Source organism: Cucumis sativus, chromosome 7, assembly GCF_000004075.3.
Source record: "Cucumis sativus cultivar 9930 chromosome 7, Cucumber_9930_V3, whole genome shotgun sequence".
NCBI classification, from domain to species: Eukaryota; Viridiplantae; Streptophyta; class Magnoliopsida; order Cucurbitales; family Cucurbitaceae; genus Cucumis; species Cucumis sativus.
This window is the reverse complement of record NC_026661.2, coordinates 3149236-3175682: the sequence shown is the minus strand read 5'-3', so window position 1 is coordinate 3175682 and position 26447 is coordinate 3149236. Positions and strand designations below refer to the sequence as shown.

The 26447-nt window shown below is 31.3% G+C and overlaps 4 protein-coding genes across 5 annotated transcripts; 1 reads left to right on the top strand and 3 right to left on the bottom strand.

Annotated features, from left to right (window-relative positions):
* Window positions 1-1473: 1473 nt before the first annotated feature.
* Window positions 1474-2901, bottom strand: LOC101215900 (GPI-anchored protein LLG1). The gene is made up of 3 exons (XM_004136974.3): window positions 2361-2901; window positions 2206-2262; window positions 1474-2065 (listed from the first exon to the last, which is right to left on the bottom strand). The coding sequence occupies exons 1-3, from the start codon at window positions 2449-2451 to the stop codon at window positions 1689-1691; spliced, it is 525 nt and encodes a 174-aa protein (XP_004137022.1). The 5' UTR covers window positions 2452-2901; the 3' UTR covers window positions 1474-1688.
* Window positions 2902-10504: 7603 nt separating this feature from the next.
* Window positions 10505-13023, top strand: LOC101206023 (E3 ubiquitin-protein ligase RMA1H1). 2 transcript variants are annotated; one of them, XM_011660443.2, is made up of 2 exons: window positions 10505-10725; window positions 12102-13023. In XM_011660443.2, exon 2 carries the CDS (start codon window positions 12140-12142, stop codon window positions 12857-12859), a length of 720 nt encoding a protein of 239 aa, XP_011658745.1. In that variant the 5' UTR covers window positions 10505-10725; window positions 12102-12139; the 3' UTR covers window positions 12860-13023. The 2 variants fall into 2 exon arrangements, with proteins under 2 accessions (XP_011658745.1, XP_031745015.1); XM_031889155.1 differs by lacking the exon at window positions 10505-10725 and adding an exon at window positions 10756-11960.
* Window positions 13024-15548: 2525 nt separating this feature from the next.
* Window positions 15549-18034, bottom strand: LOC116405218 (pentatricopeptide repeat-containing protein At2g20710, mitochondrial-like). The gene is made up of 2 exons (XM_031889153.1): window positions 17908-18034; window positions 15549-17021 (listed from the first exon to the last, which is right to left on the bottom strand). The coding sequence occupies exon 2, from the start codon at window positions 17015-17017 to the stop codon at window positions 15794-15796; it is 1224 nt and encodes a 407-aa protein (XP_031745013.1). The 5' UTR covers window positions 17018-17021; window positions 17908-18034; the 3' UTR covers window positions 15549-15793.
* Window positions 18035-19649: 1615 nt separating this feature from the next.
* LOC101205789 (pentatricopeptide repeat-containing protein At5g12100, mitochondrial) lies at window positions 19650-26196 on the bottom strand. The gene is made up of 5 exons (XM_031888797.1): window positions 25629-26196; window positions 23583-24817; window positions 23456-23500; window positions 21987-22344; window positions 19650-21092 (listed from the first exon to the last, which is right to left on the bottom strand). The coding sequence occupies exons 1-5, from the start codon at window positions 25893-25895 to the stop codon at window positions 19899-19901; spliced, it is 3099 nt and encodes a 1032-aa protein (XP_031744657.1). The 5' UTR covers window positions 25896-26196; the 3' UTR covers window positions 19650-19898.
* Window positions 26197-26447: the final 251 nt, after the last annotated feature.

Here is a 26447-nt window from a genome sequence, read left to right as displayed (position 1 = left end):
TCATTGAATAATTGACAAGTGATTTTTCTAATTAGTTTTTATCTTTTAGTTGAGGCGCGTCTATTGATGTCTTTTTAGTTACTTTTTAAAAAGACTAAAATCTAACTAAGTCAAATCAAACAAAAAATTGTCGATCAATGTAGAAAGAAATCGTCATAAAAGAGCTATTATTGAACTTTGGGACGAGCCTCTTCTACTTTAACATCCTCGGATCCACAATCAACAAAGTTGAGTGCTTTTTCTTTAATGGGGTCACAACCAAAATGTGGCTGAGGTTCCATAATGGAAATATTATTAGTTGTGTCTTTCACCATTGGGGATGTTGGTTCATAGTTATCTTTAATCTTGAAAATGGCAAAAATGAAAAATAATAGTATGCCAATTGGTTCAATTTGGAACCACTAAATTTTGGACAAATTAGATAAGTATTTGTAAGAGAAAAAAATTAATTTGCGGTGGATTAGATTAAATTCTTAATATTTAACTTTTTATCAACGTGTAGTGTACTTGTGATCCTTTCAAATCTTAATAAATGATCTTTTTAATCAACTTAAAAACTTTTCAAATGTCGGTGTGATCACACTAAATTGGATTACCAACGTATTGGTGCTCTATTCTATCATTTCGTACGTCTAAAACAACTTTTTAAAAAAGTATGGTTATTAATACCCGTAATTGCTTTGAGAGTTTGAACGTTTTGAATAACTCTTCAGATTTAACAAGTCCGTGTATTTAAAGATTTACTAGAAACTGTTAAAAGCACGTGAATTATGCATGCAGATGTAATTGAAGAAGCTGATGACAAAAAATTATGATGTAACCTATTTTGGTACACTCTGTTATGTCTTATATTCATTCAAATTGATATGTAATATGTAATGGATTCTGGAATTTGCATTACCAAACAAACAAAGAAGGGAATAAATTACAAAAAGGAAACAAAATTGGGAAAGAACCGAGACAAGCCGCAATTCAAAATCATTTGAATTCTATCCTTTTCCAAATTATGGGATTTGATGAAGGAAAAAAAATTGAGACTCTCTCCTTCTTTCATCATTTCATACACAAACGTCTATCTTTCTACCCAAAAATGTGTTATTGGTCGACCTATCATACCACGGTTTGAATGGATTAGACAAAACAAAGTGCTTTTAGAAAAAAATGTTTTTATTTAATATTTGTTTCAAATAAAAGTTTTAAAAGTGATTTTTGAATGATTGTTGCTAAATATTTATAACTTTAGTATAACCAAAATCTTTAGTAGTTTTAAATTACTTATTTTCTTTTGATCTCTTACCATGGTTAGTATATTTACTAATTATCAAGTAAATAATTGCATTTTCAGATGTGTAGCAGTGTTTATATTCACATATTCAAAACTTTTAACACAATTAAAAATAAATCATACGTGTAATAGAATTCTAACACGTTCAACTTTAAAAAATGTTTAGTAAACAAGTACAAAATTTAAAATTTGAGAATCGAACTCAATTTGTAATATAACAAAAGAAATATAAAATAAATTTAAGTTTCTTTACCCAAATCCCACCAAGTTGGATGTTAATAGTTATACAGAAAATCCAGCAAACAAACAGAACACAAGAGAGATTTGAGACGGCCTTGGCATTGGCATCATATAAGCAAGTTATGATAACGAAGGGGGTGGTGGTTGTGGTTACTTTTGCATTCTATAACAACAAATAGAGTATAAAGGTAGAAGCGAGAGCGAGAGAAGGGAGTCGGCGTGGAGTTAGTAGAGACGAAGCAGCAGAAGAAGCTTTGATCTGGGCTTTCTCGGCCTGGGCTTTGAGGGCATTGTCACAAGAAAGACCATCTTTCCCTTCTTTGCATTGATTGGCAAAGAGGCCAGGAGGGTATTGGCCATAGAGATTTATGTAACTAAACATTGTCTCAGCACAATTGTTGGTCATGTCATTTAATTCATCAACAAACCCACAGCAAAATTCCAACAATGCCTCACAACAGAGTGCTGCTGGGTATTTAGGGCCTTTGCATTTGCTTGTTAGGATTGTGTAATTCTGCCCTTCCATGTCTACTGGGCAACCTGTCCATACCCATCACAAAAATGGTTTCAAATAAACTAAACTATGTTTGTTTACTTTCAAATACTTTGAGATTCTTCGTGTCTCTATTTGTGTTTCTAAACCTTCCATTTAATTACAAATATTTTTACGAAGGGCTTACTCTTTTTGGCCTGAAGAAGGGAGCGCCCAGTAAATTGCCCAGATTTGAGTGCCTCATCTGCAAATCCATAAATCAAAAGAAAAGTATAAAAAAAAAAAAAAAATCCTAAAATTTAAAAGAATATAGAATAAGAAAAAAGGGGGAAAGAAAAATACAGGAGAGAAATGGGGAGTGAGAGTAAGCAAAGGCAAGGAAAAGGAAGAGAAGGGCAAAATAGGAGCAATAAGAATGTTGATTCAATGCCATTTCTCTTCTCTTCTAAACTTTGTGTTCTCTCCGGTAGCCGTTGGCGGTGGAGCTTTCTGTCTCCGCCTGCAAACGGCTTACGATAATCAAACCAAATATTTTTTATTTTTATGGATTTTGAATTTGTTTGGAAATGGATGGGGGAGAAAAAGAGAGGGATTTGTAGGGAGGAGAGGGAAATTTTGCATGAAAAAAGGAGAATTCTTTTCTAAAGGTATTGCTAAAAAAGGGTCAAAATAGGGAATGAGTTTGAGTCCATTTGTTTTCTCTCATCTACATATCTTTCCTATTGGAACACATAATTCCCTAATTTGTTGTTCTATTCTCATCCTAATTTCTTGCATTCATGTATGGTTATACATTCTTAATCTTGGTCTAAACATATGTTGATTAATCATGTAGACTAGTAATGCATAATTGATTAAAAGCTTGTAATATTGACTTTCTTAACTTTAATAGAACTGTTGAGTCATTATTCATTGGGTGACTATATACTACTACCACTCAAGGTTTGTGATTGATGTTTAATTGCACTGGCCATTCAACTCTTCAATGGTCATTTATGATAGTTGAAGCAATTCTAAAGTCAACGATTCTATGGTCCTTTAAGGTCTTTATCATGGGTTTTCCAAGGTACTAAAGTTTTGCAGAGCTCTGTGAGTCTTGTAAAGGTCTTTTGTGGATCTTTCAAAGCATTCGTTGTGTCACTCAAGTTCTTCATGAGTACTGCACATCAAGTTCTTCATGGCTCTTTCAATGGTTTTCACAAGTCCCTTAAGTTATCTCAAGCTTTTATATGAGTCCTCTAAGCTAGCTACAACTAAGCTTCTCTATTAAATGTTTTCGAAAGGACACAACTAAGCTTTTCAAAGCTACTACTTGGCTCCCTCGTGATTCCTTTAAGCTCCCTCATGCTCCTTATGGATCCTCTAAACTCCCTTTAAGTTTCTTCAATGGGTCCTTTAAGCTAACTTTAGAATATAATTAAATGAGTATTGACCCTCTTAAGGTCACGGGCGTTTATCACTCAGATTAGATACATAAGTCTCATCTACCTTTATTAACCAACTTGAGCGTTTATGTCTATCTATAGTTCCCCTATCTCACTAAACTCTTGGTCTTTTAGTCTATCTCGATAAATTTACTCATAACATATCTTATCTAATTGTTTGTTTTAATTTGCAAGATTTTTCCCTCCAATTATTGGCAATAAAATTATAATATTGGAATACGCGTTGTATCGACAACTTTTAAGTACATCTATTCTCTTGGTATTAATTACAAAAAATACAATCTTCTTTTGAATGAAAATTAAATAAATTGGTCATTGTCGACAAGAGCTTAACTCTACTGACATTAATGTACGTTGAGGACCATGAAGTCCGTGATTCAAATCCCTACTCCACTTTATAATAAAAAATTGGTGGATTGACTTTGATAATAATAATCATTTTATTTAAGTTTATATGATAGAGGTTTGACATTCCCATTTGCTCTATATGATAACATGCAATTTTACCATTAAAAATATAGAAATAACCAAATGGTTTTTTTTCCTAATCCAAACTAACAAAAACAAAAACACATGAAAACTATATATTCAACGTCTTACTTTATATCCCATTTAACTTTTCATTTCTTTTTTCTTTCTCTTTTCATGTACACGACATGATAAAAAAAATAAAAATGACGAAGTCAAAACGAACATAACTCAACTGACATAATACATTATTGTACTATTAAGCTTCAAAGTTTGGGATTCGTCTCTCACATCCTACATACATAATGTAAAAAAGATAATAATGAAAGATAGAGAGAAAAATGGCTAAAACGAAAAGAAAAAACATTGCACAACAAAACCAAATAAATAAGGAATTAGAGAAACCGAAATATTACCAAATAGAACTTAAGCAACCATCAATTAACATCTTGATAAAAGCTTCTAAATATCTTCAATCCAAATGCCTATATACACAATACATAACACATATCCTCTCTCAATTCAAGTCTTTGTTTTCGTCCCTTTTAAATATGATTTCCCCCTCTTTATTCCTTTTCATTATCTTGACATAATCTTTGTGTTTTGGTGAGATAAGATCATAACTCTCTAATAAACTTTGAGATTGTCAAATTCATAGTGACTAGATTCCATTTTATAAAATCTTATCCTCCCTCTACCCCATCTCATCACATGCATTATCTAATCTTAAAAACCCCCTCTAACAAGCAACAAATTGGTGATAATTTAACTTAATCTTCAATTTTATCATTATTAATATTAATATACATTTTCAAAAAAAAATTCAAGTCTTTTTTTATAGTCAACTCCCCCTTCACCAACCCCCATTTATACCTAATTTTCTACCTGTTTCACACATAATATTTTGAGGTCTACCACTCATATATGTTATTTATGTAAAGTTTAATATATACATATATATATATATATATAGTACAAGTTTAATTTAATTATCTTTTCCTTTTTGATATATACAATTTAAAAGTTGACATTTTTCTTATTTCATATTGCTAAATAGCTAGTCAACATGCACAAATTGTTTAGTTAGTCAACTTACTAACATTAGTTATTATTTGAAAAAGTGCTTACTATTATTGGTTCATGAACGACCATCTCTCCCACTCAAATTGCAAATGTCCCATCTCTCTACTTTTATATATATATTGATCTTTTCATTTCTTTAATTATATTAATTATTGATTTTGTATCTATATAAAAATAAAAAAAAGTATACACATAAGGTTGTAGAGCAATTCTTATGTTTGACCAAGTTTTTGATAAACTACAAATATAGCAAAAATCAATAAGTGATAGATGATAGTGTTAGTAGATTCTTATTAGTGATATGCATGCATGGTTAATCTTATGTGTATACTTTTTTACATACAACATCAATTGACAAACACTAATCAAAGCGTTCGACAAGATACCATTAAAACATGACTACTATAGATCGAATTCATGACCTTTTTACGACTACGCCAACTCATGATGATTCAAACCATAAAGTATTTAAGAGCACAAATAGTAAAAACAGTCTAACGTGAGCCTAGATTTGTAAGTTTTGTTTTAATGATTTTAAATTTAGAAGTTTGATTTCTTAAACTCCACCTATTAGGTTGAAAGAAAAAAAATCAAACTATTTCCTTAATAAGGGGAATTTGCAAAAATAGAAAAAAAAATTATGATAATACAGTTCACGTCACCTACATTTTCTAAATTGTAAAATTACAAATTTAAAAACTAAATTGTATTTGCCAAATTGTAGTTGTTTTTTTCTAATTTCTTTTTGTTATTGTTATTATTATCACTATCATTAATTAACTTGAAAACATATATAAAATCAAGGGATTTGTGAAATATTGATATAAAAATAGTGAAACATCTTATGACTCTTGAAACTATATATTATTCATATAAATGTATTTGTGATGTGTGATTACATCGTCATTTAATTTTTGGTGGGTTTAATTATTTGTATTCTTTTAATAATGAAACAATAATTTGACACAGTAATAGTTTGAATTTAATTTTTTAAACCACAAGAGACTAATTAAAATGCAATTTGTTGAAGTAATTTAGAATGAACTTAAATATTGTATGATTTGAAGGGAAAATATAAATGGTTGAATAGCACAATTTGGTATAATATAATTTTCTGTTATATTCCTCAAATTGTTAGCTAACATGTCATTAACTAATTTTTTGAAATACAAACTTAAAAGTTGGGTTTCAAGATTAAAAAATCAAAATCAAAATGTATGGAAATAAAAGTATTGAGTTTAAAATTGATATCAATTATATAAACAAGAGGTTATGGTGTATCCACCGGCCACCACATGCCACAGGACGACGTGTAGTGTAGAGGAAGGATATTGTATAATATATGGTTTAATTATTTTATACTAAGATATAAAATCAATTGTCTTAATGTAGCATTGAGAGGACATTTCCACAAAATTGCTTACTGCTTTATTTATTGCTTCTTACCAAATTACCAATTGACTTAAAATATGTTTATGCTTTCAATATCATCAAAGTAAATACTAAATTTCTAATTCTTAGATAAATAAAATGTAATTTCCCGTGGAAAATTAGGAGTTGATATCCTAAGCTTAATCTTTAGTTTATTGAAAACTATTTGGAAAAAGAATATTTATCTTCTTTTACTGTCTATGCTTTGGTTTAATGATTGAGATGTTAATTTTATTAAACTAAAATCTTAAATTTAAATATAAATAGTGTTTCTTTCTTTGACAAATAGTATTTTGAAACTAGCAAGAAAACCACCAAAATACTAATAATTAGAATGATAATTATAGACCATAGCGAATGGTTAATATTGATAAAACATTATTATTATCTATCATTGATAGACACCGATAATTGTCTATCACTATATACTTATAATAGACAATGATAGTTTTTTTTTTTATCACTAACTATCAATGACAACAGTGATAGATGTTGATGAAAGTTTATCGAAGTATATAAGTGAAGAAACGAATAAATGTTTATCATTGATAAAAGTCCATCAGTATCTACCATTGACAAAAACCTCTATTAACAATACAAAAATAATAACACATTTAAATTTTCAATTCTCATATTTACGTAGATATATAATTAATTTTAACCAATCAAATTATAGAATCACATTTAATCAATTAATATGACAAGGTCCTAATTATTTGGGTCTTTTTTCCCCCATAATAGGACTATTAATAATGTACAATAATATTGGCACAAGAAATTAAAAATAAAATCAAAATATGTTCCCTTATATATTATCAATTAAATTAATGGTCAAGGTTAAAAATGGAAAATCCATGAAGAAAAAGTAATTAATAAATTTAAAGGAAAAATTGGTGTCAATTAATAAAAAAATAAGAAGCTAACTAGAAATGCAAAATTTGGTAGAAACACATAATTTTATTGGATGCTTTGTGTTATTCCACGTATTTCTCTTCAATAGCTTAAAATATAATTTTTGTCCTTTAACTTTGTTATATCTCTAATTTTAGTCCAAATAATTTTAGAAGTGGGTGAACTTTAGTCGACAATTTCCCCACAATAAATCTTAAATCCACAATTTCAAAATTGTTATTTTTTATAATATTAATAATAATAACCAAGGAAATGCATTACAAATAAATAATATTAATAATAATAACCAAGGAAATGCATTACAAATTCTAGGATTTTTTTTAAAAAATAATGTAAAATTCGAAACATATCTAAAAATAGGTTGGTTGCAAAACTATTTATAAAAATAGGTAAATTTCTATGAAGTGTACCCACATTTTCTATTTTTTTTCTTTTTTATATATATACTACATTGGGTTCCACATTTTTTCAAATTTCTCATTATTTATATATGTAGGTCCCATACATTTCATTTTTTAATAATAACACTTGTAGTCACCAATGCACATTGATAATTGAATAAAAAAAATTCATGTTTACGGCAAAAGATAAAAACAAGAATTGGTTCGACTACAAATTAAAAACTTCGATTATTATTATTATTTTGTTTTGTTTAATATATTTTTTAATAACATAATTTGTTAATATATGTGTTTTTTAAACAGAAAATCAGAAAAAGATATATAATTTTGGTTAAGAAATAATTAAATTAAATTAGAAAATATGAATTAATAGAACATTAATTTTTTTGTATTCAGTTAGTAATGTGCATTGATGTATTATTATTTCGAGTAACTTCAACTTTTTTAATTATTGTTATTACTATTTTCACTTGTTTAATATATTTTTTAATAACATATTTAGTTAATATTTGAATTTTTTTTAAAAAATATTAAAAATTGAAAAAAATATAATTTTGATTAAATAATAATTAAATGAATTTAATAAGAAAATGTGAAGATTGAGATATTTAAATATATATAAAAATAATAAATTAATTTAATAAAGAAAGAAAGATATTTTTAGAATTTAAATGTTTAATATATATATTATATTATATGTGGGTATGTATATATAAATAATGAGAAAAGGTGAAATGTGTAAGACCCATGTATGAGAAAATAAAAAAAATATATAAAAATAAGAAAAAAAATAGAAGATGTGGGATCCACTATGTGGAAGTCGTGTACCACCTCAATTCACATATTTTTAAAAATAGTTTTGCAAGCAATCTATTTTTTATATGTTTCAAATTTTACATTACTTTTGAAAAAGATTTCATATTCTATCGTAAAAATGTTAATAATTTTGAAAAAAATAGAGATTAAAATTAGTAAAAGTATAATGATTAAAACTAGATGTATATAATATTTTTAATTTTACTTTATTTTTCTTCTTTCAAATATCAAATAAACCTTAAACTAGAAATATTAATTAATATGAGTATAACTCAACAATAATTAACCTATATTCATTAGGTTGTAGGTAGATGTTCAAATCTTTTTAGCTCGTTATACTAACAAAGAAAACTAAATTATTAATTTGAAACTTACAATTTAAGACAATATGTATTAAATTAGCATATGATTAAGTGACATTTAGTCCAAATACATTGACTGTGTCTTACTACCTATGGACCACTTTATGAAAATTAGAGTACAATTAATCCTAATCCATTGTATTGATTTTCCTTCTTTCCAAAGAAAAAAAAAAGGATAATACAAACATTGCACATGCTCTTTTTGCAAAATTAATTGTTACTTTTCTCATAATCTTCATGAAAGTTTTAATATTTGGCAACATTTAATTATATAGCTTGTGATACAATCTTACACTTCAAAATTATTAGAAGTGGAAATTACTCAAATACATGCTCAATTAATATATGTTTATTTAATCTCATAATTTCTTCTATTTAATTCTGCCTTTTTCATATTTCTTTCTAATAAGATAATAATTAATATTTTTTAATTCACTATTAAAATAATTTCAAAACTTCTCAAGGATTATATAAGAATAAATATTCTAGAAGGGATCAACATTTAATAAATTAAATGAATTAACTCTTTTTTAAAAAATCAGCAATGTCTTCTAGAACCCAACATTTTTTTTTTATAAAATGTAAAAGTTAATAATTTACTCATAATTTCTTCAAGTCCTTTAGCTTTTTCTTAGAGTCAAATCCTAACTATGACCAATTAGTGTGATGACTTTATGGATTTTGAATAGCTTTCAATTTAATTTTAGAAAGGCTAATTAAATTATATAATCCAAACCTAACCACTATGCTATAATTTTCTCTAATATTGTTTTTTTTAACTATATTATTTTCTTATCTTCTTAATTTGCGTAACAAAATATTCAATAAAATAATAACACTTATATAACTTTGTTTTCCTTCATAAAATATGTGGTAGAATACTTTTTTTTAGTTTTAAAATTTTGGAGTATTACGACCCTTCTAAGTTTCTAGACTTTAAAATATTTTACTTTATTATTCTTTCTCCTTTAGGTTTAGTATCTAATTAAATCTCATGATTGAAAAGTATACAATTTTATATTAAATTTCATGTCTCGTGATTTCAAGTGTTCACTTAATTTCCTTTTTTTTTGTTAATTATTTGATAGGGCTTTGAAAATAATAAAAATAACTCAATTAATTTTTGTAACCTCTATTAAAAGAATTTAAAAACATCGATTTGTTTTCATCAAGTGAGAGTGTAAAATTGAAAAATTTAAAAGAGAATTTGATGAGTGTATTAATTTAAATAGTTGTAAGGGAGAAAAGTTTTAAATTAATATTTACGGAAAGAAAAAAATAATATTGGATGTATCTGCCCCTTTTGAAAATAGGCATTAAAATATTGGGGGTAAGGTCTTGAAGTTGAAAAAAATGTCTTCATTCAATAAATGCAAAGACAATAATTATTATTGATATTGAATTAAAGATATTTAAATGTTTATAATATGAAAATTCAAAATTAAAATAAGTTAAAAAGATTGTTTAATATTGGGGGGAAAAGATGTGATAAGGACACGTAGCAATAACACATTTTTCTTTATATAGAAATAATTAATTTAATGTTTCGTAAAAAAATGAAAAGAAGAAGAGAAGAGTAATAATGGTGTTGAGAATTAGAATTAGCGCGCCTTTAAAATCTCTCCTTCAACATTTCTTCTCTCAATTTCTTCTTCCTCGATCCTTAATTTCTCTTTCTCTTTTATTTTTGTGACCATTTTTCCATTGGAGCTCTCTCATTTTTCTGCACCAACTTTCATTTCCCTAAATTTTCCAACCCTTCTTCTCAATTTCCTCCTCTTTAATTTTGGTACGTTCTCAACTTTGAGGATTTGGAATTTTGGAACTTTGTTGTGTTTGAATAATAATTCATGGTTCTCAACTTCTTCGTCGATAAGGGTTTTCCCCCTTTCCACCCCTTTTAAATTGGACCATTTGTTCATTTGCTAATGAAGTTGGCCTTTTTTTTCTTTTTTTGTTATGAATTTATACTGTTTCTAATTGGGAAAAGATTGGTTAACTCATAGTTTTAGGTGTTAAGTGCTGATTGGATGTTTGGATCTTTGTACTCTTTTGATGTGTTGTGTTCTATTTGTTTATTTACTTCATTTCTTTGTGATGGACTTTTCATCTGTTTTAAATTGTTTGAAATATTTTAGGGTCGTCTATTTTTTTTACACGTCTATTTGTAAAAAAATGACGGTTGAATTCTTAGCATAATTTTTTAAAAAATTATTTTTTGAAACTACTTTTTTATGTTTTTAAACACATCGGCTTGGTTTTTCAAAGGGTAAAATGTAGGTAGCAAAGGAAGAAAGTTGGAGATGAAGCTTATAGGCTTAACTTTTAATAACAAAAACAAAAACAAAAAATTTATCAAATAGATAGTTGGAAATTTGGATTTTGACAGAGATCTCTTGATAATCGATTAGGATTAGTATTATAAAAAAAATAACTTCAAATCACATATTGTAAACTATTGTTACTACCATATTTTAAATATTATTGAAGATCTAAGTGCAAGATTCAGAGTATTTTGTTGAATCGTTTTGAAAAGTTTGAGTAATATTACAACTTTGAAGAAAGATATAAATATTTGTCAAAATAGGGAATTTTTTATACTTATAGGGAGAGTTAATTCCGCAGTTGGGAAATAGTTCTAAATCTTATGTCTTTATCAGGTGACTCATATGCCCATACTCAAGAATAGCTTGAGCTGACACTGCGATGTTTGTTTAATTAATTTCTACTAATTAAACTTTGGAATAGCTCAACATTTATTTATGTTGGATCTGGATATGATGGGTAGTTTTGATCATAAAACCTTTCTAGAAGGTCAACTTGCAAATAACATTTAAATATCTGATTGGCCCTTTTGGCTTAACCAGTCTGTAGGTAGAAGCATTAACCATGGGTTTGTCTTTATAATATTCTAAAAGCCATATAACTCTTGCTCTTATCTCTTTGTTCTCATCATTCCTTGTAATTCAAGGCATTGATTTTTCTAGAAAAGGGGGAACCAAAACACAAGTTCATCTTCTTCATGTAAACATATATTTACTAGTCTTTGCTATTCTGTTCCATTTTACATTCTCTGTTGCTTCAAACATCTAGTGGTTGTTTGATCTTTCTAGTTTTATGGGGTTTTGATCCAATATTGATGTAAATTTGTTTATGTTTTGGCAGTTCAGGTATCTCACAAGGGTTGTGTTACAACAAAGAATATGGAAATGGAACAGTACTTTGAGGAGGCCAGCATCCAGATTAATTCATTTGGAGAGAATAAATCTTCTCTTGAAAATTGGAAATCTGTTTTGGATGCCATGGCTGAAACTCATTGTGATGCCTCTGGGCTATTTGATTGTAATATATGCTTAGAGACAGTGAAAGATCCTGTTGTTACACTTTGTGGCCATCTCTTTTGTTGGCCTTGCATTTATAAATGGATTCATTATCAGGACAGCTCTTTAGAGAAAAAAGCTCGACGACTCCCGCAATGTCCTGTTTGTAAGGCAGAAGTTTCTGATGCTACTCTAGTCCCACTTTATGGCAAAGGTGAAACTCAAGATCCATTCGAAAGCAAGAATCCACAGCTTGGAATCGTGGTCCCTCGTAGGCCTCAGGGTCCTGCTTGCTTCGAGTCACCAAGGCCAACTTCTCACCCAACCTCTCACACAGTTGGTCCTCAATTCAGGGAAGGAAATTCAGATTCTGCTGATCAATCAAATGTTTACTATGCTGAAATGACAGGAGTGTTTGGAGAAGTGGTTTATGCGAGAATGTCGGGTGCGATAACGAATCTATATGCGTATCCGAATTCGTATCCTCTTGTGTGGAGCAGTAGCCCAAGGATTAGAAGGCATATTTTGCAGACAGATGAATCACTCAACAGAATATGCATTTTTCTTTTCTGTTGTTTAATTATATGTCTTATTTTGTTCTGAGCCATAGATTTTCACTTTACTTTCCGACCCATTGTATAAATTTTAGTGTTGGTGGCGATTGGTCGCCCCTTGCTGGCCCTTGTTTCTGTAGTTGGTGTAAATAAGAATTTTGTTATAACCTCCTTATGTGGCCTTCTATTACATTCTTGACTCTTTATTTGGTTTCCATGTTTTTTATCTTTCTCTAATCTTTAGATATATAGAATTCATTCCTTTTATTGATAAAAGATGGAATTACAAACTATGAATAAAAGACACTACAAAAAAAATACTTTAATTGAGACTATAACTGAGATAGTAACAACTAAAGATATTAAAATTTACACTAGGAGAGAACAATTAAGTCGTGTAATTAATAAACTTATCAAAATTTGAGCAATTGACTTGTTCCGAACTAAAGATGTGTTTGGAATACGCAAGTATTTAATTTAAAAAATAAGTTATTTTGTTTCCTCGAGTTTGTATAGATTTGGTGTTTGGTTTAGTTCACGAGATTTCAAAAGATAATCTTTTGTCTAAAAGAATTATAAAATAGGTCTAAACAACTTAGACTTAACTTTACGAAAAGTATCATTGAATCTCACCTATCGTATAAAAATAGGCCTATTCTCTCAAAAATATATTATATTTGTCATTTCACAAACATTTCCAAACAAAAATCCTTCAAAATTGTGACTTGAAACAACATGGCAATTAAAAAATTTATTCTAATTAGTGTCACACTCCTATTTAGAGACAAAAGCGACCATTATAAAATTTTAGGAACCAAGTTCATACAAGACCCATAAATATATATGGATATTCAACCAAACTATATTTACAAAGCAAAGTGAAGTTTTGGTTCACTCCAAAAAAAAAAGAAAAAAGAGAGTGAGAGAGAGAGAGAGAAATTAATAACTAAAACCTCCATTAACAATATTTTAGTTTGTAAATCATGTCTCAAATCGGTGGTATCTTGAAATGTCAAAAGAGAATCAAAGTAAATAAAAGGGAAAAAAAAAAAAAATAACACCATAGGCCAAGTCTTGAGGTTGACCATCAATGTCTTTTGGCAGCCTACAGTTTAGAAATAAACTGAGGAAGTTTTGTCACTTAGGGAGGGAGAATCATATTTCAAATCAATCATGTTCCAAAACCATAGGCTAGAATCTAGTGATTGCTGTCAATAACATGTTTAAGGGTATGTTTGGAACAATGTTTCAAGTGTTTCTTTTTTAAAAAACTGTTTTCAGCCACCCCACCTCAAAAGTCATTACAAACATGCTCTAACCCTCCAAGACTTCTCTAGCTCATATGGATAGATGTATTAATAGAATAGACAAATAAATACTTCGACAAGCAAACAATTCAGTATTTAAATCTGAAAATGACATCCATTTCTGCATTGCTCCACTTCAACAATCTTGGTATAAGGTTGTAAATTTGAATGATCTTATATAGGTGTGGAAATAGGTGAGTTTGTTAATTTTGGTTTTGGTCAGTCAAAACAAAAATTGAATAACTTAACCGATTACACAGTCAAAATATGCCAAAAAGCTCATCATGCTATTCACTAATCTTACACAAAAGAGAGGTTTTTCTTTTCAACTGCTAGTAAAGAGATGAGAGTAACATTTGAACTTAGATGAAAATATTTCCCTCCTATTCTTCTGCTAGTCAAAAGAAATGGTGACACCAAGGCTTGACCCATAGTGATATGGGTATTTCAAGAACTTTTTATAACAAGGAAGAATGGTGGATAGGAAAAAAAATTCACTTAGTATCATAAACCTTATCATACTTGAGCTCAAAAAAGTCACACTTGTTTTGATCTGACATACAGAGTCTCTCGTTTTAACCTTCCACACTAAGTTGATCAAGGCTCTTGATTGAGGTTTGGGTTTCACTTTGGAGATAATCTTGCCTAGTAGTACCCATATTCTTCGAAGTTTTCATTCGAGTTCAATTTAATTTTTGAGACAAAAGTGACTCTTGTCAAATTTTAAGAACCAACTCAACGACTCCAACACCCCCTTCTTATTGATTTCTTTTGTTAGAAAAAAGAACCTTATAATATTCTCATTTGTAAATCATGTTTCAAATCAACCATATCTTAAAATGTTAAGAGAACCCATCATAAAATGTTAAGAGAACCCATATAAATGTTTTAAAAAATAACACTACAGGTCGACCATCCATGAGTTGGCAGCCAACAGTTCACAATTGACAAACCTCTGTTTCTGTGGTATTTGAAATGTCAGATGGATCGCGCTCCAAAATCACCGGCTAGACTCTAGAGACTCTTGTTTGAAAAAATGTTTTGGAACACATGAAAAGTCCTTCCAAACATACTCCAACACTTCTTTCCAAATATGAACGACATGCATCACATCAACATTTTGGTATAAGATAATGAATTAATATGATCATATATAGGTGTGAAAATAGGTGAGTTTAATATTGGTTTTAGTCAAGTCAAAATTAAAATCGATAACTTAACCAACTACCCAGTCAAAATCTGTTAAAGCTCATCATGCCTTTCAAATCTTACACAAAAGAGTTGCTTTCCCTCTGTGCTAGTAAAGAGACTTAAGCAGCATTAGAGCCTGAATGAAGATATCTTCTTCCCATCCTTCTGCTAGTCAAAATGAAAAATATAGTCTTCTCAAATTTTGATTTCCCGTACTCCACATGACATAGGGCTCCAAGGTAAAAAGAAAAAAAAAGATGTTCCAAGGAAAAAAAAATTGTAGATGCAAATCCCCAGTACACTGATTACTAGAAGAAGATAGGTTTTCCCAATCATAAAATCCAAATACATGGGTATTTCAAGAACATTGAAAACAGTTAATGCTACACTACACTATAACAAAGGAGAATGGTAGAAAGAGAAAAAAAAATTGAGTTACAATCAGAAGTTTCTTCATGCTTTAGCTCAGCAAAGTCGAGCTTGTTTCAATCTAACACTTGATCGGGTTCCTCATTCTGACCTTTCAGGCCAAGTAGATCAAGGCACTTGATTGAGTTTTGGTTTTCACTGCGGATATAATCTTCTAATCTCTTGCAAATGTTTAAGGGAAAAATATCACGTTTGCAAAGGAGCCCTATGATTTCCTCTGCCAAGTCCACATTTTCATTTGTTTTCAAATATTCAAGACATGCGGCCAAGATATGATACTTAGGCTTCCAATGAGGTGGACTAACTGAGATTGCTTTCTTCAGAGTTTCTGCTACTTTATTCGTCAAACCATTAGAATGATATCCACTTGCCAGTAGATCCCAAGTATTTGCTTCTGGTTCCTTGCCAGTCTCTATAAGCCTGTTTATATATGCTTCGGCCTTATCCACAAATCCCTTCGTACAATAACTATTTATCATCATGTTTGGGATTCTGAAATCAAAAGATGTATCCCCTGATTCCCATTCCTTCAAGATTCTTTCAGCACCATCGATATCGTCCAGTTTCATTAATGAACTTATTATACAAAGATATCCGGAATTGAATCTCTTTTGCAGATTCGTGTACAAGTTCCAAACCCGATACACCTCATCCTTATTTCCAATAGCAGCATATAGTGTCATGAGATATTGGTATGCAAGCCATTTTTGCTTGTCACCAATGAATTGTTCTGCTTTCTTCAGCATCAATATACTATTTTCAGAAAGACCAGCTTTGAAATATCCATTTCCTACGACAAAATAAGTATGCCAATCCGTAGCAACTAGTGGATCTGCCTCCATTTTTGACAAAAGCTTTTCCATGTTTGTTATATCGGAAGCAGCTGCATAAGCATTCATACGAATATTATATGTAAATCTATCCGGACCAATTCCCATTTCTTCCATTTCTTTCAATAATTCAGCAAGTTTCTCATGTTTACCGAGATGAGCATAAAGGTTTAACATGGCATTATAAGAAAGTGGTGTTTTCATAAATCCTACTTCCCTCATTTTCTGCATGATTGCCTCTGCCTTTTTCAAATTTTTATTCTCTACATAACAGTGTAGAAGTGCTCCATAAACCTTATGATCTCTTGAAGATTCCCCAATGCTGCTAAAATACTTCTCAGCTTGTTCCAAACCACGAGCTTTTGAAATTAAGTGCAACTCAACAGCAATGTCCCCAGTCGACAGGCATTGGTTCCTTTCATTACGTACCCATTCGCACAACTGTTGCATTACACTATTACAGTAATCAATAATGCCAAATTGTGGATAACGAAGACATATTTATGGTTTACCATTCATAGATGATCTAAGTTCAACGCTTCAGTTTGAGAGAAGACAAAGAAAAAGGGAAAGAGGACTGCCACAACTAGTCCACCTTACTAGGTAAGATCATTAATATAGTGACTGAAAATACAACGTTGCCCTTAATTGTGGGTAAAGAAAGCCCAAGCTGGGGAAGTTTAAACTTACCAAATGGTCTGTACTAAAAGCTGACAGAACATAAACGTTCTACTGTTCTGATGGGTTACAAAGAACAGTCTCCTTCCTCAATAAAGATGCATACCATTTTTTTTAAAATGAAAAGGAGCTCCTATTGTTGGGATAAAAGAGATACAAGTTGTTTGTTGAAGTGTCAATATCACTAGCAAATAACCCATCAGTCCAAGCTTATTAGATTAATGAATGTTATCAGTACATGAGGTTTCATGTTCAAACTCATGTTAAAATATTGATTTTTGTTGTGTATTCTTCAAATTTTCAAACTTACAAGTGAAGAGGAGAGTTAGAGTATTGATAATAATTATATTTACCATAACTCATTAGTTTAAGCTTTTGGGTCAGTCGGAAATTTCACACCAATAGGCAGTTTTTTTTTTTGTTCAATAACATGTGAGGCGAGAGGATTGGAACCTTTAAGCTCCAAAGGTATATGCTTTAATAGATACAAGGTAAGCTAAAGTTGATACCAACAAATGAATTTTTAGACGCCACCCAATTTCCTCTTCAACGAACTAAACATTCATTATCATATGAAAGGGCCAGACCAGAATGAGAAAATTTTCAAGTATAGTACAAGGCAACAAGTGGTAAGAAGGAATGCGATTTCGGAACAAGGGTACCTGCAGAGCTTGGTTGAAGCGACCAAACTTCCTGAGCTGCTTGATAAGCGTTTGGAGATCGGACTGTTTGACTTGTCGGCCTTCTTCGACCCATTGGTCCAACACGCGAACAATCGAGGTTCGAGGATCACCTGCCCGATAAACCCTTCGGAAGAGGGTATCCTCGGTACTTGGAGAAGGTAGGGATTTTGTTGAGTAGAATAGAGCCCGAAGTAACTTGAAATTGGAGCAAAAAAGCCATGACTGAGAGCAATGGAGCTTCACCATGGTCAGATTCAACACTGAGGAGTCGAAGGGAAGTTCCGGCGGAAGAAAGAGGAGAGTCCAAATGTGAAAGGTCGATTTTCCTTTTCTCTATTTAAAAAAAGATTAGGAAATATGAATAGAAATGACCTACGAAGTTATATCAATAACAAAATAAAACCACTCTTTAGTAATAAAAGAAGATGCATCCTTTTTCTAACACTTCTCTTTTTTAAAAATCAACTTCATTAAAACATTATAATAACAAAAAAAAAAAAAAAAAATCATCGTTAGGAGAGCAGTTAGGTTTCGTGTAATGTTGTCATAGCAAAAAAAAGTTGTCGTTTACACTCATTTAAGATAAATTACGTCTTAACATGTACTACTACCTTTCTCTTATTGGGTAAATGAGATGGACCTAAATAAATAAAAAAGTTCATAGTCGGCTGGAGAATGTGCAACGAAATTAAATTAACGATCACAATAACTAAAAGATACCTCACCAAAATGTTTGACAAGTTCAATGTGACATTTACCACATTCTTTATTTTAAAAGATCAACGCGTGAAAGGTTTAGGACCTAAATAATATTTGTTGAGCTTGACTCCACCGGTAGAGGCTTGACACATTTACCTTCTCAACAAAATCAGACTTGTTTCGATGTGACACATGACAGTCTCTCGTTCTAACCTTCCACATCGAGTTGATGAAGGCTCTTGATTGAGGTTTGGTTTTCACTTTGGAGATAATCTTGCCTAGTAGAACTCATATTCTTAGAAGTTCTCGTTCAAGATCAATTTACTTTTTTTAGACAAAAGTGACTTGTGAAATTTTAAGAACCAACTATAATACTCAAATCAATGTCTTTAACACCTCATCCTTGTTGATTTCATTTGTTAGAAAAAAGAACCTTGTAATATTCTAATTTGAAAATCATGTCTCAAATCAACCCTATCTTAAAATCTTAACAGGACCCATATAAATCGGTCAACCATCCACGGGTTGGCAGCGTTTCTGTGGGAATTGACATGTCAAATGGAACGTGCTCCAAAATCACATACTAGACTCTGGAGATTCTTGTTTGAAAAAATGTTTTATAACACGTGAAAAGTCCTTCCAACATACTCCAACACTTTTTTCCTTATATGAACGACATGTATCACATCAACATTTTGGTATAAGATAATGAATTAATATGATCATATATAGGTGTGAAAATAGGTGAGTTTAATATTGATTTTAGTCAAGTCAATTAAAATTGATAACTTAACCAAGTTACCCAGTCAAAATCTGTTAAAGCTCATCATGCCTTTCAAATCTTACACAAAAGAGTTGCTTTCCCTCTGTGCTAGTAAAGAGACTTAAGCAGCATAAGAGCCTGAATGAAGATATCTTCTTCCTATCCTTCTGCTAGTCAAAACGAAAAATATAGTCTTCTCAAATTTTGATTTCCCATACTGCACATGACATAGGGATCCAAGGTAAAAAGAAAAAAAAGATGTTCCAAGGAAAAAAAAATTGTAGATGCAAATCCTCAGTACACTGATTACTAGAAGAAGAAAGGTTTTCCCAATCACAAAATCCAAATACATGGGTATTTCAAGAACATTGAAAAAAGTTAATGCTACACTACACTATAACAAAGGAGAATGGTAGAAAGAGAAAAAAAAAACTTCAGTTACAATCAGAAGTTTCTTCATGCTTTAGATAGTAAAGTCGAGCTTGTTTCAATCTAAAACTTGATTGGGTTACTCATTCTGATCTTTCAGGCCAAGTAGATCAAGGCACTTGATTGAATTTTGGTTTTCACTGTGGATATAATCTTCTAATCTCTTGCAAATGTTTAAGGGAAAAATATCACGTTTGCAAAGGAGCCCTATGATTTCCTCTGCCAACTCCACATTTCCATTTGTTTTCAAATATTCAAGACATGCAGCCAAGATATCATAATTAGGCTTCCAACGAGGTGGACTAACTGAGATTGCTTTCTTCAGAGTTTCTGCTGCTTTATTCGTCAAACCATTAGAATGATATCCACTTGCCAGTCGATCCCAAGCATATGCTCGTGGTTCCTTGCCATTCTCTATAAGCCTGCTTATATATGCTTCTGCCTTATCCACAAATCCCTTCGTACAATAACTATTTATCATCATGTTTGGTATTTTGAAATCAAAAGATGTATCCCCTGATTCCCATTCCTTCAAGATTCTTTCAGCACCGTCGATATCATCCAGTTTCATTAATGAACTTATTATACAAAGGTATCCTGAATTGAATCTCTTTTGCAGATTCGTGTACAAGTTCCAAACCCGATACACCTCATCCTTATTTCCAATAGCAGCATATAGTGTCATGAGACATTCGTATGCAAGCCATTTTTGCTTGTCACCAATGAGTTGTTCTGCTTTCTTCAGCATCGATATACTATTTTCAGAAAGACCAGCTTTGAAATATCCATTTCCTACAGTGAAATAAATATGCCAATCCGTAGCAACTAGTGGATCTGCCTCCATTTTTGATAAAAGCTTTTCCATGTTTGTTATATCGGAAGCAGCTGCATAAGCATTCATACGAACATTATATGTAAATCTATTATGACCAATTCCCATTTCTTCCATTTCTTTCACTAATTCATCAAGTTTCTCATGTTTACCGAGCTGAGCATAAAGGTTTAACATAGCATTATAAGAAAGTGGTGTTTTCATAAATCCTACTTCCCTCATTTTCTGCATGATTGCCTCTGCCTTTTTCAAATTTTTATTCTCTACATAACAGTGTAGAAGTGCTCCATAAACCTTATGATCTCTTGAAGATTCCCCAATGCTGCTAAAATACTCCTCAGCTTGTTCCAAACCACGAGCTTTTGAAATTAAGTGCAACTGAATAGCAATGTGCCCAGGTGACGGGCATTTGTTCCTTTCATTACGTTCCCATTCGCATAACTGTTGCATTACACTATTACAGTAATTAATAATTCCAAATTGTGGATAATGAAGACATATTTATGGTTTACCATTCATAGATGATCTAAGTTCAACGCTTCAGTTTGAGAGAAGAAGACAAGCAAAAAGGGAAAGAGGACTGCCACAACTAGTCCACCTTACTAGGCAAGATCATTAATATAGTGACTGAAAATATAACGTTGCCCTTAATTTAAACTTAGGTGGGGAAATTTAAACTTACCAAATGGTCAGTACTAAAAGCTGACAGAACATAAACGTTCTACTGTTCTGATGGGTTACAAAGAACAGTCTCCTTCCTCAATAAAGATGCATACCATTGTTTTTAAAATGAGAAGGAACTCCAATTGTTGGGACAAAAGAGATACAAGTTGTTTGTTGAAGTGTCAATATCACTAGTTAATAGCCCATCAGTTCAAGCTTTTAGATTAATCAATGTTATCAGTACAGGAGGTTTCATGTTCAAACTCATGTTCAAATACTGATTTTTATTGCGTAGGTTTTCTACAAATTTTCAAGCTTAGAAGTGAAGAGGAGAGTTAGAGTATTGATATTATTATATTTACCATAAGTCATCAGTTGAAGCAGTCGATGATTTAAAAAACGGGAATTTCACACCAATAAACACTTTTTTTGTTCAATAACATGTGAGGCGAGAGGATTCGAACCTTTAAGCTCCAAGGTATATGGTTTAATAGATACAAGCTAAGCTAAATTTGACACCAACAAATGAATTTTTAGACGCCACCCAATTTCCTCTTCAACGAACTAAACATTCAGTATCATATGAAAGGACCAGACCAGAATGAGAGAATTTTCAAGTATAGTACAAGGCAACAAGTAGTAAGAAAGAATGCGATTGCGAAACAAGGGTACCTGCAGAGCATGGTTGAAGCGACCAAACGTCCTGAGCTGCTTGATGAGCTTTTGGAGATCAGATTGGTTGACTTGTCGGCCTTCTTCGACCCATTGGTCCAACACGCGAACAATCGAGGTTCGAGGATCACCTGCCCGATAAACCCTTCGGAAGAGGGTATCCTCGGTACTTGGAGAAGGTAGGGATTTTGTTGAGTAGAATAGAGCCCGAAGTAACTTGAAATTGGAGCAGAAAAGCCATGACTGAGAGCAATGGAGCTTCACCATGGTCGGATTCAACACTGAGGAGTCGAAGGGAAGTTCCGGCGGGAGAAGAGGAGAGTCCAAATGTGAAAGGGCGATTTTCCTTTTCTCTCTTTAAAAAAAGATTAGGAAATACGAATAGAAATGACCTACGAAATTATATCGATAACAAAATAAAACCACTCTTTAGTAATAAAGGAAGATGCATCGTTTTTCTAACACTTCTCTTTTCTTAAAATCAACTTCATTAAAACCTTATGATAACAAAAAAAAATCATCATCAACCATGGAGAGCGATTAGGTTTCGTGCAACACCGTCACAACAACAAGAAGTTATTGTCGTTTACAAGTAAAGATGTTTTAACATATATCACTAGCTTCTTCTAATTGGACAAATGATTAGGTTTCGTGCAACACTGTCACAATAACAAGAAGTTATTGTCATTTACACTCATTTAAAGTAAATACATTTTAACATATATCACTAGCTTCTTCTAATTGGACAAAGGAGAAGGACCTTAATAACTAAAATATGTTCATAGTGTGTGAGAGAACGTGTGTTGAAATTATATAAACGATCACAATAACTAAAAGATATCTTGCCAAAATACTTAACAAGTTCAATGTGGCATCTACCCCATTCTTTGTTTCAGAAAGATTAACGTTTAAAAGGTTTAAAGTCTGAATAACATCGATTGAATTTGACTCCACCAGTAGAGACCGTCTTGATAGCCCCCCTCTATCAAATCCATCAATCCATTGTAGATCATTCACGTATGATATTTCTAACACATTTCTCGCTAGGAAAATGTAGAATGCTTCACAAATTTTCAATATTAATAATATTTCTAAAATTAACAATTATTTTTTATTAAAAAGAAAGTATGATTTAAATGAGTAAGTGAATATTCAAAATATTTATATTTATATTAATGATATTTTGATAAATATTATTAATAACTCTCCTTTAACAATATTATGGAAATATTGATGTCGAATGTATGAAATTAATTTAGAAATACAGATGAAAATTTAAAAAAGAAAAAAGAAGAAAAAAAAAAAGTGATAATGGAATTGTTACAATGATGGCTCCACAGCCTTCTCAGGCCATAAGCGCTTAGACGAACCAATGGTAATATTAAATCATTAAACTCTTTTTTAGATGTATAGTTAAATACGAATGTTATTTCTCTAAATTAAGAAGGTGAAGATTACTTTTAAATTACATTGCCTCTGTCAACAATTTTATATTACTGAGACTTGAGATGAGGCTTAAAGGATGTATGTAAAAAATGCCATTCTATATTTCATAGAACAAAAAATTTAAGAAAAACTAAATATTTTTTTACTAACTACAAGTTAGTCTTAGATCCCAGGATTTTGTCTACCTCTTCATCTGCTGCAAAACCATCCATCTTCATCTGTTCAAGAATGCTAATAACTGGTTTACCCCCTGCTATGGAAGTTCTCAGCAATCTGTAGTACATCTCCTTCATTACTGTACCTGAGCTTTTGCATAATCGTACTATTTCATCCATTGTTTCTGCATCTCCTTGTTTTTCCAAGTAATCCAGACAAGCTTCCAAAATGTCACCCTGCTTTGGTTTCCAATTTTGCCTTCCGACTAAAATAGCTTTCTTCAACATCTCAACGGCTTTGCTCATGTGTCCGTATTCTGCATATCCCGTGGCTAATATGCTCCACGTGCTGCGGAATGGAGTTCTTTCAACCACTGCTTGGTTAACAACTGATTCCGCCTTATCCAAAAGACCTTTCCTGCAATAAGCAACCAGAAGTCGATTCAACACCCGAAAGTCGTATACAGTACACTTTGATTCCCACTCCTGGAATATTCTTTCAGCCCCTTCAATATCATCAAGCTTGGCTAGAGATGTGATCATTAAAGCATATGGAACACATGTTTCTTTAGTTAATGGTTTGAAGGTATTCCAAACCCTGTAAACTTCGTTCTTATGACCTGTTCGTTCATAAAGGGACAGAAGAAACTTAAATGCGAATTTATTTGTATTAGGCCGAACTTTCTCCTCCGTTTTCTTTAGCATGGAAAGAGCCTCTGTTTCCAACCCAGCTGTAAGATACCCATTAGCAGCAATTGAATAAATTGTCCAATCAGCTTTGAGTTCAGAATCCTCCTCGATCCTTTTGAGAATCTTTTCCATACCAGAAATATCTGCCTTAGCAACATAAGCTGCACAAAGATTTCTAATTGAGTAAATGTCTTGAGGTATTCCCTTCGTTTTCATTTCTTCAATCAGTAGATCAATCTTATCATGCTGCCCAATCTGAGCGTAGAGGTTAATTAGCACATTGTAAGCAAAGGACGTAGTAGCAATGCCCATCTTTCTCATTTCTTGCATGATGGCTTCAGCTTTCTCAAGTGATTTCTCTCGCACATAACAACCGAGAAGAGCACCATAAACATTAGAAGTTTTTAACCGAATAGATATGCTGTTGAAGTAATTCTCTGCGTGTTCCAGACCATGAACACTATGGATTAAATCCAGCCTGACTGCTGCATCGCTCGGCGATAAACTCAAGTATCTTCGATCAGTCATCCACTGAGATATCTGGACAAAATCAAGAAACGAAGAAATTCAGAACCTGCTTGAAAACTGTTAAAGAGATCTGTCTTAAGGATCCACTCAAAAACCATTTACATTTTGTTTGAAGATGACTTAGGCCCTGTTTAGTAACCATATTGTTTTTTGTTTTAGTTTGTGCTTTTTAAAAATTGTGTTGACTTTGTCACAAGTTCTTAACCATGATTTTCATCTTTTCCAAGTAAACATATGGCTTCTTAGTCAAATTCAAAAACAAAACTATTTTTGAAATAAAAAAATATGCTTTTAAAAGATGAAAATCATGGTTAAGAAATTGTAAAATAAAAAACTTTCTTACCGTTAGTTTCAAAACATGCTTGGATTTTGAAATCAATCCTTAAAAAGTAGAGCATAAAACAAAATTCTAGAGATGTAACAAGTGTTTATAAGCTTAATTTTAGAAAACAAAATGGTAATTAAACGAACTTCACTTTCAGTGTCCTTATCTTTCAGCAGCTGTAATCATATTGCACATTCAAAATCAAGTATCCGTTTTACAACAATATCTTTAGAATTCATCCAATCCCAAATCCTATAAACAGTTTTGCTAACAATTTCTCAAACAAACCATCAGGAACTTCACTATACAAACCCCATTTCCAAAATTAGAGCAAGAAAAGATAACCAAATACTACAAAACCATCTCAGCTAGATCACCAAAACGCATTTCAAAGCTAGAAAAGAGCCAATTCCTTCAACATAGAAAGCTGTATTGCAATACAACACACTAAGAATTCAGTTAAAGAAATTAGAGGAAGTGAGAGAAGGAAAAGCGAACTTCTAAAGCGTGATTGAAACGGCGAGAGTCCTTCATGAGGTGAACAAGATATTGAAGTTCCGGTTTTCCAATAGCTCTGCCGTCGCCAACCCACTTTTCCAGTACCGGAACAACTGAGATTTTAGGGGCTCGAATGTTTACGATTTTTTGGCGGAGAATGGCTAATTGGGGCGGAGTGGAAGAGAAGGGGAGGGAAAGGGTTTTAGAAGTTTGAATAAGGAGATTGGAAATGAGGTTGTTGTTCCAGCTTCGGAGCTTCCTTATCATCTTCTTGATTCAAAGATAAAAGACCATGAGAATTGATGAATGATATATATATAAAATCAAATTGAGAATGAAAAGAGCTTTCGTTTAGCAACTCAGTCGGAACTCCGAACAAAAATGGCTATAAACATAAACCCTAAACCCTTGAGGATACACAATGGTCAGCTCGTAAGGGTGAGACTAATAAATCTCCATTTTTAGAATGAGACTATAATTCTTACCCCAATGCTTACTCATTTCTAAGATTAATTATGGAGACGAAGTGTGAATGAATATTATTCTCATACTAAATAATCACCAAAGAGTGGAAAAAAATTATGTAACAAAATATCCTAAGGTAAATATATAATATAATCAATAAACATTTTAACTTGTTTATAAAGAAAAAAGGTTTTTAATTATTACTTTTTTTGAACTTTTTGTTTTTTGTTTTTTTAAGTTTTTAGAAACATCAATAAATTATTATTATTGATATTTCATTGACTAAGGGATTAGGTTCTATGCAAGAAGTTATTATTGTTTAGTTTTTCTAATAGAAAAAATTTATTAAATAAA